Source organism: Colias philodice, chromosome 18, assembly GCF_061535455.1.
Source record: "Colias philodice isolate Cphi_HAF_F1 chromosome 18, ilColPhil1 Martin Lab GWU primary, whole genome shotgun sequence".
In the NCBI taxonomy this organism is placed as follows: domain Eukaryota; kingdom Metazoa; phylum Arthropoda; class Insecta; order Lepidoptera; family Pieridae; genus Colias; species Colias philodice.
In genome coordinates, this window is record NC_143103.1 from 159,097 (window position 1) to 174,965 (window position 15,869).

The following is a 15,869-nucleotide window of genomic DNA, read 5'->3' on the forward strand; positions in this document are numbered from 1 at the left end:
AAGTATGCGGGTTTTTCTTTGGAAACGCGGGCGGTAGCATAACAGGAATTAAGTACCTAACGATTATATTTGAATACATATATTTGCAAACAACTCTTTGTTTCATGTTCATGTGTCAAGAAGTCAAACGAATAGTGGTGTCACCTATTTTAATAGCACATAAACAATATACTTTAGTATGATTACGTTTGATTAAATTTAACCTCCTTTGTTACAGTTGTATGCATTCTGTAGTCTGTAGTCTGTACAGGACAGCTATACTTATTTAGTTGTACATATTGTGGGCTAGATTTGGCAGAGATAGCAAATCCTGGCATGATTGATGATGAGATTGCATATGAAATGTTTAACCATTTTCCTCCTATAATAAGGATACTTTTTCTACTTCATGGTTAGGTACTATGCAGTGATATCATGGTGTTCTATGTAGTACTAAAGTTGTCTAAAATATGAGTCCTTCTGTTAAATATTTAACATTAGCAAATTCAATTGATTTATTTGAAATCATTATTAAAATAACCTTTATTAGCGAAAATAACAATAAATCCATGATATTTTGGTAAACCATTTGCATGTTTTATACCTTTTAATTTCAATATCAATTGAACACACCTAAATAAGAATACAAGAAAACATTGACGCACATAAAACAAGAAGATCAAACGAGATATTATATACAAGTACTCTATCCATCAACACAAGTACACAGCTATGTACCAAGTATGTACTGTTATCGTAAATCCTGTCTGTTTGTCGAGACTGTCCTACATACGACACAATCCGGCTTGATCGATGTTGATGCATCTGCTTCCATCGATATCTTTAGATAGTGTGATATAGCTGTGTAGTTGACCAATCTTGTTAAGAGATTGGGTGGATTGAGAGCTGTAAAAACGTTTTCATAATGTGTTCAGGGTTAGAAACGAAGTGATGGTGCAAAAAAAGATAATGTCAATGCATTACATTAACCTTTGCAACAATAACTATTATCATATTTAACTTTTAACTATATCTAAACTCAGTAACTTTCCATTAGAGCATTAAATTAGATAGCATTTAACTATGTTACTGCCTGGTACTATGGTGCCTGATGTCTCGTTGTTATATTAGTGTGATAGATTGGATTTATGACTAGCATATAGATACATACAGGAAATATATGTGGAGCATGGAATCAATACTGATACAGTTAGCTTGTTTACAAATACACGATGCCAGTCTGCAATCCGCACAAACACGCTGACGAGGCGCACTCAATTATAATATAAACAATTCAATTAACTAGTTTATTGCAACCACTTTGTGTACATCACGTGCTAACTATAATGCTTCATCTGTACTAATATCTGCGCTAATATTATAAACTAACATTCAATCCAGGATCTGCTTAAATAAGTGGGGACAAAAATATAGCCTATATCTTTCAAGAACACGAAGCTGTCAAAGCATTTCACCATTTTAAAAGCATCAATATTGAAAATCGGTTCAGTACTTTCAGAGAAGCGCGTTGAAACAAATAAACAAACTTTTCAGCGTTAAAATTTGATTAGTATTAAAATGAGAAAGCAACTCTTACTACTTTCTTTACCTACCTAACTGTAACTCTGTATCATGTACCTACCAGCTACCTAGATGTTATAATATTTAATGCAATCTTTCTTTTAGACACAAACAGATGGATTAATTGTGACGGATGAAATCAGGGCCTTAGCAGAATATCGACTGTTTATCTTCCACAGCATGATCACTAGCAGATGCAAAAGCGGGTTTCGTTTTTCGTCGATTTTTGTTGGTGTAAAATATCCCAACAAAGGTTAAATAATTTGGAAAATCCAAAAGTGCACGCCTCATAATTTTTTTTTAATAAATATTTATTAATTATTATTTTTGTTTATTTAATAACAATTAAACCACATCGAATCAGACCCTGAAAAATGAAAGGGTTCTATTCCTGAGCATACTCAAGTGTAAGAGAAAAAAAAAGACTCGATTAGTAAAGTATTTCGGTCGCTATCGTGTTAACAAGAAAAAGGATCCGCACATACAGACACACGGACGTCCAAGACAGAACTTTTTTAAACTATTTTTTAACTAGTTTAAATAACAAAAATGACATCAAAAATATCATGAACGTTAAAAATAGTGTTTTTTCTTAATATGTGTGTGTATGTATTATCTTACAAGTGCAATGTATGATACATAAAGACATTTTAAGTTTGAAAAATCAGATAGTTTTGCGCGAAGTGACAGTAGTACCCACCTCAACGCTTCGCTTATGAGGCGTGCAAAAAGAAATTAAACAATCTCAAGAATCAGATTGTTTCAATATCGTTGTTTACGTACAAATCCAACATCTAATAATTTCCATATTTCTGTTGCCAAAATAAAATTTTGTAGTTTTTGCTAACTCTTTGCATAAATACGTCTGCGTCATGTCTGCGTAAGGTTCAACCAAATCAGTATTATGTAAAATTGTGAACAAAAAACATATTATGTTAGTAATTTTAGATATTATTTTGATGCCAATCTAGTTAAACTTTGCGGGAGCGTTTTGACTTTTTTAAAAAAATAAAATAAAATTAAAATTAAACTTATTTAATTATTAACTATAACAAGTGGACGATTTGGAGTCACAAATGTTAATGCCAGAATTACATGCAATGATACAATCGATACCTTATTGCGAAATAAATGTTTTTCAATAACTGCAATGCTTATGCTAAATTGCAAGAACTCTCCGGTGGTCTTGCTGAGGCCAGCGGAAGGCTATTGCTCAACCTAATACAGAGGGTTGGTGTGGATGCGTAACTCCTCCCTCCTTAAGTGCGAAATTATCGGTTTGTTCATTTTTAATAACTATCCGATGATTTCGCAGACATGTTACATTTAATATCTTATAACGAAGTAAGTAAAGTAAAAATAGAATTACAAGTACAAAGATTAAAAATAGAGACGTATAGCCTAAAGTAGCACTGAATCTAAAATTTCTTTCACTGTTAACCATTTCACTATCACTGAACACTGATTGCTTTAATATCGTTGACATATATTTAACTTCGTCCAAGTTGATGCCTCGCATATTGAGTACACGTGTACTGGATAATATTGGAGTTCTATTCACAGGTAATTGCGGCAAAACTATAATTTTTGTTGGTTCTACAGGATCATTCTCAGTGATTACTTGGTGAGGGCGAATCGTTATATTCTGGATCTCGATGCTACATGGTTCGTCGATGGTCATTATGTATGTGCCCACGACAGGATATTTGCTGACATCACCATTGCAAATTTGAGTTAGAGTATTTCTGTATTTTGAGAAAAGTATCCAACTTATAGGTGTGATTCTTTGAATTCTCACATTCTCTATATTGATTAGCTGTTGTTCGCAGTGCATTGGGTTTCCTTCAAATTTAAGCAGTTGTTCTATGCAAGTAGTTTCAGGATATGGCGTTTGATTTTGTTCATCGCATAGAAATTGTTCTCCAGCAGCGAGCGATCGGCACGGTTTTACAATCGGTAAGTATTTCATCCCCTTTGCCAACAGGTAAGGATATTTAGGAAAAATGGAAAAGGTTTTACTATCGGATTCACGGTACATAGGTATAGAGTATAATTTGTAATAGTTATAAGTATAATTATCTGTAATTGGAACCTCCATTATGAACGTAATCTGGTTTTGTTTAATATACGATTTAACATTAATAGTTTCTTCTAGTTTTACTAAATTTGCCTCACTCGCTTTAAACACTAAATTTTCAGTTTGAGATATAAGAATTAAATGTTGCAACAGCTCAGTAGAATTAATAATACTTTGATGTAATATGGATACTTTACTAAATGCTAGAGCAGTCTCTATTTCTCCTAATTTTATAAAAATAGAACGAAAAGTACTAACAAATAAATTTAAAAGGCTTACAACATAAGTAGTATAAACCCAATGATTATCCTTAGATGCTAATTCCTTAATCATAGATTCTACAATTTTTAAACGCTTATCTAATATATTAGAATTTTGATTTAAGACTTCAGTAGAATTGATAAAACTATCGAGCATTTTAGATATTAAGGTAATTTTATTTCTAATGATAGTCTGATCGTTTTCAAGTTTAGCTGTAAGTTTATCGTATCTAATTGCGTCACTATAGTCTAAATTTCCCGTTATAATTTTAATCAAGGAACCCAGAGGGTTGAGGATACCTCTCTTGACGCGTTTGTGTGGAACTAACTGTTCGTATTTCTGAACCGTTATGTCGCGAATATATTCAGCGTGATATTTTGCCACTTGAAAATCGTGTAAGTATGAAATATTCTTATTAATTAAACTATCGAATTCACTGTATTTGCTAATAATAAAATGTAAGTCATCATTTATCTTATCTAAATTTAAAACCTTAATTATAGTCCAATAGTCTGTTTGGAGATATGCTTGCCCTTCTTTCACAGGATAAATTCCCGGGTTATGTTGAAGAAGTTGTAGTTGAAGGGCCAGCGCGGACCTCATCACTATCAGCCAACACCACAACGCGGAAGGCGTTTTACATTTTTAATAGAGACCATAGTCTTCCTTTTACCAATCTCTATCGGTATAACGTTCCTTGAACCTTGTCCTATAACCTTAGCTTTATGGAATCGCGGCTTATCCTTGCTTTTTCGCTTATTAACGTCTTTCGCAAATATAATTTTTCCTGAAGGGAGACTGATTTGATCTTCACCACCTATCCTATCCTTTACTTTTTGCTTAGTTTCGATCATTTTCATTTTAGAACACGTTTTACAAGCATTAATAAGGGCTGAAATAGTTTCCTGCATATTGTGCCAAAAATAATTTCTACGTATACTTGCTAGAGTCTCTTTAATACCGCGGTGACACGTTTTGCCTTGATGGTGTTTTATTATAATAGCCTTTTGTTCCTTCTCATCTTCTATAAAAACTACACGCTCCGTATATTCAAATAACAATACTGTATCCTTTCTAAATAATTCTATGGCAATGCTAGTGAACTGTTTGCGATGTTCATCATCTTCGAAATAAATGAAATACTTAACTTTCGGTTTAATATACTCTTTTAAAAATTGTTTTACTAGATCCGGGTTATTAGTAGGCAAGAATACTTCTAAAACCTTTTGCTTTTCACGTGAAAGGTCGTGAACTTGCATTTCGTTCTTAAACCACGTATATACTAAAATTTGATTTGGTTTCGTATCTATTGCTTCATGTAATATAGGTATACCGGACGATTCTACTATATTAGCTGAATGAACTGTATCCGATTTTGACGTTACAGATGGTGACCTGACTGGGTAGTCACATGTTCTAGGAGAACTTAGCGCCGATAGAATTTCAGAGTCGGGAATAGATATCGTTTCACTAGAATCGCGTTCTGGTATAGAGATTGTACTAGAGTCGTTACGCGTTCTTGGCCTATTGTCTCTATCGCCTATATTAACAACCATGGATTCGTTTTCATTATCGGAATGCGTAGCGTTAACTCTAATTCTAGATAAAGCGTCCGCGTTAAAATTTTGCTTCCCAGTATCAACCATAAATTTGGAATTAGTTTCAGGAATATAAATGTGTGGAAATTTCAGATTTGGATCGCAATTTAATTCTATGATTTTTTCTTTATAGAGGCTTTCGTTTGAAAATTTTCTTCATCAGACGGAAGCACATTAATGTCTTGAGTATCATCAGTGGGTGTATAAATCTCATTCTCATCGTATTCGTAATTCGTATAGTCGTAAGGATTACAGCCATAATAATTCGTATAGTCGTAAGGATTATAGTCATAGTAATAATTGTCATATAGTGAATTGTCATTATGTAAGTCGGTTTCATTCACTCTAAAACCTGGCTGAGTTATATTTTGTGGTCGAGGGGGTGCCGTCCTCATGGAAACGTCAGTAGACTCAAAGCGGTTATTTTGAGGAGGTCTTTGACCGAAATTCTGTGGCGTCATACCAAAAGTTTCAGGAGGCCTATAACCAAATTGTGGGTTTTGATTAAATGTTGGCCTGTAACCAAATTGTGGATTTTGATTTAATGTTGGTCTATAACCAAATTGTGGATTTTGATTGAATGAAGGCCTATACCCGAACTGTGGGTTTTCATTAAACGGTGGCTTATAACCAAATTGTGGATTTTTATTAAACGGTTCTTGGGGTGTGAATTTAAAACCAAATTTTTGAGGTACATTTGGTATCCCAAAATTAAACCTTTGTTGAGGATTTTGTAAAAATTGGGGCACCGTTGTATTATTATGGGTACGATTGCGCGACTGATATTGTTCGTGAAAATTAACTTCTTCTAACACAATTTCTAGAGCCTGTTCTAATGTATTAGGCGATTTCAGTCTAACAATTCGCACCATGCTTTCGGGCAAATTATACAAGAAAACGTTCAGGGCTGTATGATTATAAATCGCAATTTTTGCGCGTTTAATTTCCGTATCTACCGATAAATTAACCTTCGATATTAGTAACGATCTAATATTCTGTATCCTATTACAAAATTCAAGATAACTTTCCCCGGATTTTATTTTACAGGACTCGAGAGAGATTTTTATGCAATCCTCAGTACGCGGATCACCAAAATGTTGTTCCAGCAATTCTTTTAGTGCAGGCCAAGTATTAATATCTTCGCGCTCGGATAATAACGCGGCGGCATCGCCTATTAATCTACTAGTTATTGCATGTAAAACGTAAATATTCTGCTCTTCATGCCCTCTAAATTTATTAATTATATATTCACATTTTCGAAAGAATAGATTCAAAATTCTTTTGTCTCCACCAAAAAGAGGAATAAGTTTTAACATATCACTCGGAATTGTTATTACATTTACGCTTTGGATTTCGCGTTCCATGTTAAATATGTACAGAGTAATTAAAGTTCTGAAGTCTTTAACCAATTACAATAATTTCGAATTATAAAAATCACACACACATAAATCAATTTAAAACACAATATAATAAAAATTCTTAAAATATAGCACAATAAAAAAAATATATGTTATCAATTACTATAAAAATTAAAACTTGAAATAAGTTATAAAATCACATATAAAATATAAAAATCATTAATTGAATTACGATCGATTTTGAGATCAATTAAATCAATTAATATTAATATTTCTTTATGCAAAAATCATTTAATTTTCTAATTTAAAACTTTTAATTAAGTTACACTCTATAGTTAATTAGTCTGTGCAGAGTTTTATGCAAGACAATTCTTAGAATTTAATACGATATTTCTTATGTATAAGTTATAACTAATTACTGATTTAATAGAATTTCATATTAAAACCAGATCCGTTATAATGCGAGACGTTCAATCCCAAAATAACAGTTAAAAATAGTTAAAAGTCAAAATTACACTCTCGTGAAAAGGATATAGGAATATATCAGAAAGGATGGCAAAAAGTTTTACTCACCAACCGATCGTCGATCCCATGTCCTCGTCGTGGTCGTTTAACAAATTTATTTCGGTTCTTTTAGGATAGCACGGCCTTTATAGCAATGTTCTAGGGCTAATTTTGAAGACCTCTAGACATGCAGACCTTATATGGCTATCCTACCGGCTGCGCCAGTTAAACTTTGCGGGAGCGTTTTGACTTTTTTAAAAAAATAAAATAAAATTAAAATTAAACTTATTTAATTATTAACTATAACAAGTGGACGATTTGGAGTCACAAATGTTAATGCCAGAATTACATGCAATGATACAATCGATACCTTATTGCGAAATAAATGTTTTTCAATAACTGCAATGCTTATGCTAAATTGCAAGAACTCTCCGGTGGTCTTGCTGAGGCCAGCGGAAGGCTATTGCTCAACCTAATACAGAGGGTTGGTGTGGATGCGTAACTATCTACAATAAATTATTTATTTTGAGTTACACGTAACTTGTTATTAAATATTCCAAGTGTTGTTTGGCCTTTGATTTTACACTTCTTAATAATTATACATATTAATGCTTATTCAGTTATTTAATATAATACAGGATTAAATATTAATATTATAATTTTACAGCATATTTGTACAAATGAGTATGGCGTTTATATTTTAAGATATTCTTTTTTGTGCAGTTCACCGATACATTACATGGTATTAAAATGTACCTATTTAAAATATAAATTTTAATCTTATCCTACTTTTTTGAAGTGAAAACTTCTTTAGCGGCGTTCGGTATAAAATATTAAACTCGCGTCAGGACACGGTGGCCTGATCGAAAAAACGTAAGACGGATGTATTTTTTTTAGCCCTTATATTCCATGCGTAAGACGGATACCATTCCAAAATATCAAACATGCTGAACGTTAATAATCAAGTTTTCACTTCTACCGGCACTCCCGAAGTGCAACCCGTCTTTTTTTTTTGAAGTGAAAACTTCTTTATCGGCGTTGGGTATAAAATCTTAAACTCGCGTCAGGACACGTCGTGGCCTGATCGAAAAAGCGTAAGACGGATGTTTTTTTTAGCCCTTATATTCCATGCGTAAGACGGATACCATTCCAAAATATCAAACATGCTGAACGTTAATTATCAAGTTTTCACTTCTGCCGGCACTCCCGGAGTGCAACCCGTCTTTTTTTTTAATTTAAAGGGCTTTATCGCTTTACGATATCATCGCCCTGTTGAGGCATATTACAATAACATACACACACATAGCAATTCACAATTTCCTTAAACCTACTTCCGCGATCTTGACCAGCATCCGGGCTTCCTCCGACAACGGGAAAGCCAGGATTCTGTTTACAAACCCGACACTGTACAATTTATTTCTAAACAAACTTCTTCTTAAATCTTTGTTCCGCACACACTCCGTCAAAATATGCAACACATCCTCAATGCTTCCACATTCTCTTATCCTACATATAGCAATGCAATGTAATATTTAACTTAAAACTTTTAAAATATTTTATCGGATGGGCTTTATTTTTATTTTATATAGGTACTTACGGCTCAGATAGAACAAAAAGTTGTATACAAACCCAATCAGTTCTTCAAGTTACAATGTATGGCAGGTAGTATTTAATGTCCTGTGCTAACGTAGTAATTAAGAAATTGCTGACAAGTGGGCCTATGATGTTCTGTTAATAGATGAATTTGAATTTGAATTTAACCGACTTCCAAAAGCGTGTTTAAATAACGAGATTTTACCTAAAATTTAACAGTAATACTAAAATGGCACCATTATGTACAAATAAGGAAATACAATTAAAATTCAATTAACGATATAAAACCACAGTTGGACGGCGTGGAGGAAACTCGCTCGAATTAGTTTCATGAGATATCAATTTAAATGGATTGTATTGGGGAAGGAAATACTGTGTTTATGTTATACTTACGATTAGTTTGCTATTGGTAAACAACTTCACTGATTACTATATTATATTAAATTAAATTGAATATAATATCTTTACTAGAACATAATTAATAATTATAATTATTATAGGTCCATACCATACCATAGTTCATATGTTACCTAACTTTATAATATTATGTTCTTGTGAGTTTGAAGTGAAAACTTATTTAGCGGCGTTGAGCACTTTTTCTGTAATGGGTATAAAATCTTAAACTCGCGTCGTGACCCTGATCGAAAAAGCGTAAGACGGATGGATAACAAACATGCTCAACGTTAATAATCAAGTTTTCACTTCTGCCGGCACTCCCGGAGTGCAACCCGTCTTCTTTTTCTCGGTGTTAAATACGATTTGAGTGTTCAATAAAGGTTTTTCATGCATTTCGTGTTTTAAACAACATTAATTTGATTTATTGTTCAGGATTGTGCAACATTAGTAAAAACGCTTAATACCTATATCATCAAAATATGAAATACTATAATATCCGAACCAGCTTTAAATTTCTTAATTCAAGTAATATCTTAGATTTTAAAGTCCAATGTTCAAGTGCGTTTGCTGCTCTAATTGTCTTTTTTATGGGCTAGTAATATTTTGTACTACTTTTTAAGGTCTCCAAGACTTCACTGGAATGTACAAAAGAGCTACCTAAATACCCTTTTTTAAATCTTGGTCAATAATTCATTTTAAATGTCATTTAAAAGTCAGGGCTCGACAGAAAACATAAAATCAAGCGCACTGCAGGCTTATCAAGTATGACATTTGTTAATTTACAAAAATAATTGTACCAAATTACTGGTCAGTGAAAAGTGGGAATTAACAGTAATTGCTGCGATCGCTGACTGAACTTATTAAGGTTAATAAATAACGAGTGTTTAAGGTTTTGTGGCCTGTGATTCAGAGCGTCAACATAACGAAGGGCTAAGGCGGTTGTATAGCTACTATGTCTTATCTACTTATTATATAAAATTTTTCAATCCGTATGTTACCACCTCAAGCTTAAAGGCAATAGGTACAGCATTACATGTATGAATATTATTTAAATAACTGTAGTCTGTATGATAGGCAGTAGCAAAATATTGCAATCACAATGTTATTTTAAATTTACAACTCTATAAAATATAAAAGTAATCATTTTCCTACAATCGCTTCATTTGATATGGTTCGTCCTTCGCCCTTTTCCTACTACATTTTTTTTCTAACTTATCGAAACAAAACAAACTACAAGTTCTGAAAATATATGTTCAGAATTCCATAAATTGTTATTTAATAACAAACATAGTAAACACATTTGTTTCCTCTCTGACCCTCTCTAATTAATCTTGTCCATTAATAGCCATTAATTATAATTAATATTAATGTGTTAAGGCTTAAAGTACGTATACAGCTTAATTTATGCAGGTTTAATAATCCTTGAGCGTAATAATTTGTAGACTATAAACAAAATGTATTTAGAGCGCTATAACCAGGCCTGTTTACAAATAAATTAAATTAGAACTAAGAACTCTAATTATTATTTTATTGGAGTTTGAACACCAGCCATGTGTAGGTACGCAGATATGGTTGTAGTTCAATTTACCAAAGAACAGTCGTTTCTCATACAGTTTAAAACATAATATTTCGTTTTATATTTTATACAAAATTCTTAATATCTATACTAATATTATAAAGCTGAAGAGTTTGTTTGTTTGAACGCGCTAATCTTAGGAACTGGTCCAAATTGAAAAATTATTTCGTTGAGATAGCCCATTTATCGAGGAAGGCTATAGGCTATATTATATCATCACGCTAAGACCAACAGGATCGGAGAAATGCGGATGGAACCGCGGAGTACACCTAGTGGCTAGTAGGGAGTATAAACTAAATGCTACAATCATCGTAGACTGTAGAATCATCGTAGAGTCTCCGCCTTCAACCTGAGCAAAAGTACACACATTAAAAAGTTATTATAAGTCGATCATGTCTCCCAAAGTGATTTTGATGAAGATACAATTAGAATTCAAATCAGTGTATGAATGGCCTAAAAAATATTCAATTGAGTAGCTTTTTGTACGTCGATTAGAAACTATTGAGTCTCAGTATGACAATGTTGTAACAGTTAATAAGGCCATTGATTGAGCCCGCATGTGCATATTGCAAACTGACATGCTGCACATGCACACAATGCATGTCATATTGCACATGTTAGATATGGATAAATTTATGACTAAATAAAAAGAAACCTTGTTGTTCGCGCAGATTTATTATTCCAGAAACTCAATGAAAAAATATTGAGTGCAAAAGTATTGTATGTGAACGCCACTGCCCTAGAATCGGCTGTTATCTAGACAGAAGATTCCAATCCTATGATTTAAAAACAAGATTGTATGACATATATTTACATATCTCACATGTTTTTGATAAGTAATTGAAATAAAAACAACATAAAACTGTGATAAAACGTACCTCATCTTAATCTATAGGTACTATAATATAATATTATAAAGAGGAAAGGTTTGTATGTAAGTATGTATGGTTTTCACGCATAAACTACTGGACCGATTTTGATGAAATTTGGCACAGATAATCTTTAGACCCTGAGAAAGAACATAGGCTAACTTTTATTGCGAAATATGTACCACGGGCGAAGCCGGGGCGGACCGCTAGTTTAAAATAATGTTGTTTTGAGTGATTGTGTGAAGGTGAGTAGCTCGGTAGGTTACAAACCTACAATTTTAATTTATGTAATTTAATTAAAATTATCTTCATTAAAGATCAATATTATTAATTTACTTGAATTGCAGTCGATCAGTAATGTCCTTCTTTTTTACATAAACTGATACATAATATCATTCATTTTCTTAACCTTCTTATAATTATTATTGTGATAAAAAAGTAATTAATAAATGCTGAAATATAGATTGTGTAACTAAAAGTACGTGACTTTATTCATAATTAGTTTGTATGTTAATCGTATAAAAATTTGCAATTCCAATTAATAAACTATAAACTGAATTTATAATCTTACAGCCGTAGCATGATTATAATCAAGTTATATGAACCGAAAGGAATTTTACCTAGAATGGAAGTGAACGAATGGAACCCCATTAAATATGTATTCGAATTTTTTGTTTCTGCTCACAATTAATTTTCTAGTATTTCTATAAAACTATGCAATACTAATAAGAAGTGGTTTCATTATCTCCGTTTTACATAATTAATGACGACTTAACATTACAAAAATGCTGATAATCGCTAATTGATTTTCTTAATAATATTTAATTAGAATCAAATTGATTTAATTTCAATAACATGCTTTTGTAAACCGTTATCCCAAATACTAGGACAAGGTATTTTCAAATAATATAATCGTTAAAAATGTAAATATTATGGCGTGGCATATGCGTTTTAATATCATTATAGTTTATTGGGTAACCCAATAGGAAAATTTTATTTTGATAACCCGATTCGCGCTCTGGTTAGTGAGCCTGATTGGTGGGCCAAAGTCGTAGGCCAAAGGGCGTAAATCCGATAGCAAAGAATAATTCATCAAACGTGTAGTTTCCACAGTCTGGGAATCACAGACGTTTAACGCAGTTATCTCATACACCGATGCAATCTTAACCATCATCTAATAGCGCCTTCACTTAACAAAAAGCCTCTCAGTCTCACATCTAGTCGATTCTTTATAATTAACTTACATATAATAAGCTACAAATTGGATGTAATAATAGTGAGTCGGTTCTCAAATGAATGGCTGTCAATCTGTTTCGATAACAATGAAATGTAATTATCCATTAGCACGGATTCAATAGTTTTTGTTAGCCAACACTGGTTTGATATTCCATTGTTTTTGAAACAACGAGCGTGGGTCGTAACCTTATTTGTTAAATGTACGAATTTTCTTTATAACACCTATAGAAAATTATTGTGATAACTACCTATTTAATTAATATTTTTTCAGGTATTAATTTAGTTGATTACGTAAACCCCAGTATCTTCAAGTTATGTAATTACTCGTGCATATAAACGTGTCAATTTTGTTAAAAGTAATTAGTATTTCGCATTGATTAAAAAAAACAATTTGAATATTTATTACAGATTTAAAAGACAACGTGTTTCGGTATAAGCTATAAATAAGTGAACATTGGAGTTTCATAATAATTATTAATTACTAGCGGTCCGCCCCGGCTTCGCCCGTGGTACATGTTTACGTTTTCTCTACATAAGAACCATCCTCGTACTTCAAGGAATATAATAAAAAAAGAATTATCGAAATCGGTTCAGCCGTTCTCGAGTTATGCGCTTACCAACACATTTTGCGATTCATTTTTAGGGTTCCGTAGCCAAAATGGCAAAAACGGAACCCTTATAGTTTCGTCATGTCCGTCTGTCCGTCTGTCCGTCTGTCCGTCTGTCACAGCCGATTTACTCGGAAACTATAAGTACTACAGTGATGAAATTTGATGGGAATATGTGTTGTATGAACCGCTACAAAAATATGACACTAAATAGTAAAAAAAAGAATTGGGGGTGGGGCCCCCCATACATGTAACTGAGGGATGAAATTTTTTTTTTCGATGTACATACCCGTGTGGGGTATCAATGGAAAGGTCTTTTAAAATGATATAAAGTTTTCTAAAAAACATTTTTCTTAAAGTGAACGGTTTTTGAGATATCAGCTCTCAAAGTCGTAAAAAGTATGTCCCCCCCCCTCTATTTTTATAACTACGGGGTATAAAATTCTAAAAAAAATAGAGGTGATGCATGCTAATTAACTCTTTCAACGATTTTTGGTTTGATCAAAGTATCTCTTATAGTTTTTGAGATAGGTTGATTTAACTGTAATTTATTATATTTGCTGCTACGGAACCCTTTGTGCGCGAGCCCGACTCGCACTTGGCCGGTTTTTTTTATATATAAGAAGAAGATTATTAATTAGTTCTTACTCAATTACTCTAATATTTTTATTATTATTCCCTATTTAATATCAAATAATAACGTTATTGCACGCCTCATAAGCGAAGCGTTGAGGTGGGTACTACTGTCACTTCGCGCAAAACATCTGATTTTTCAAACTTAAAATGTCTTTATGTATCATACATTGCACTTGTAAGATAATACATACACACACATATTAAGAAAAAACACTATTTTTAACGTTCATGATATTTTTGATGTCATTTTTGTTATTTAAACTAGTTAAAAAACAGTTTAAAAAAGTTCTGTCTTGGACGTCCGTGTGTCTGTATGTGCGGATCCTTTTTCTTGTTAACACGATAGCGACCGAAATACTTTACTAATCGAGTCTTTTTTTTTTCTCTTACGCTTGAGTATGCTCAGGAATAGAACCCTTTCATTTTTCAGGGTCTGATTCGATGTGGTTTAATTGTTATTAAATAAACAAAAATAATAATTAATAAATATTTATTAAAAAAAAATTATGAGGCGTGCACTTTTGGATTTTCCAAATTATTTATAATTTGAAGTGGGCATAATATATATACCTACAGTGTGTCCGGACATGACATACCGATATTGTATGTATATTTAAGGAATGTAGTATTTTTTGCCGAAGTCGGAAAGTTATTTTTACCGGCGTCGGAAGGTTCTCATTGCATAGCATATCTTCAACGTCGGTAGATTGTTTGATTTATTTATATAATTAGCACTTACCTACACTCTACAGCTATAAAATACTAACCTTACTTAAAGACTTAGCAATTTAGCATCTAGACCTTGATGGGCTTATTTTTTATACACATATTACGTCACTAGGCGCCGCGGGCCGCGGCCGTCTCTGTAACAGCACGCAAGGTTCAAATTTTTTGTTTTTATTTTAATAAGATATTTATTAACATATCTAATGATTTTCTAAAATAATAATAGGTACCTAGTACATAAAAATTGTGTCCATCCTTGCTTATTACTACCGAACTACCGCTACCGAAACAATTCCACAGATAAAATATGACACACAAAAATCGATTTCTTTTTATATCCGGGTCGTTTCTGTCAAGAGCTTAAATTAATAACCTTAACCTTGTAAGTATTAGGAAAAGTGTATAGGTATATTAAAATTTTAGAATCCTTTTTAGTTATGATAACTGGTGTGGGTAATTCGTAAACTTGGTTCAAACTTCTTCCATACATAATAAGTCATAATCATGAAGTTAAAGCTCGTTTGATGTAAGCAGCTTTCAATTAGACGAGTGGGCTATCTATGCTATACGTGCATCAGACAAGTCGATAATAATTACATATTAACTGACGCGAGCTGCGTCTTGTGGACGCGGTAGGGTTGATACAACGCCGTTTTTAGTATTTTTGTGGTTTTAAATATTTTGGAGATATTGATGAGAATCTTGGATTAAAATATTCAGTTACTGTTCAAGTTACTCGATCTTATATTTCTTATAGATTTTCTATAATAGCATAACTTATTGTGTAAACTAAACCACTAGTTCAATTCTTATCTTCAACTAGACGAGAAAATCTCTGTATGTGTAACTTTTTATACCTAATAGCAAAACG

The 15,869-nt window shown here is 32.5% G+C and overlaps 1 protein-coding gene across 1 annotated transcript; it reads right to left on the reverse strand.

The window, feature by feature from the left end:
* Positions 1–5,609: 5,609 nt before the first annotated feature.
* On the reverse strand, positions 5,610–7,840 carry LOC149480198 (uncharacterized). The gene is made up of 2 exons (XM_089706864.1): positions 6,091–7,840; positions 5,610–5,976 (listed from the first exon to the last, which is right to left on the reverse strand). Exons 1-2 carry the CDS (start codon positions 6,858–6,860, stop codon positions 5,610–5,612), a joined length of 1,137 nt encoding a protein of 378 aa, XP_089562990.1. The 5' UTR covers positions 6,861–7,840.
* Positions 7,841–15,869: the final 8,029 nt, after the last annotated feature.

Bases quoted from the DNA above. Each gene is read 5' to 3' on its own strand.
- LOC149480198 (XM_089706864.1), bottom strand. From the start codon at position 6,860: ATGGAACGCGAAATCCAAAGCGTAAATGTAATAACAATTCCGAGTGAT. The intron at 5,977-6,090 runs GTATAGGCCTTC...ATTTGGTTATAG, and splicing joins AATGAAAACCCACAGTTCGG to GCCTCCTGAAACTTTTGGTA.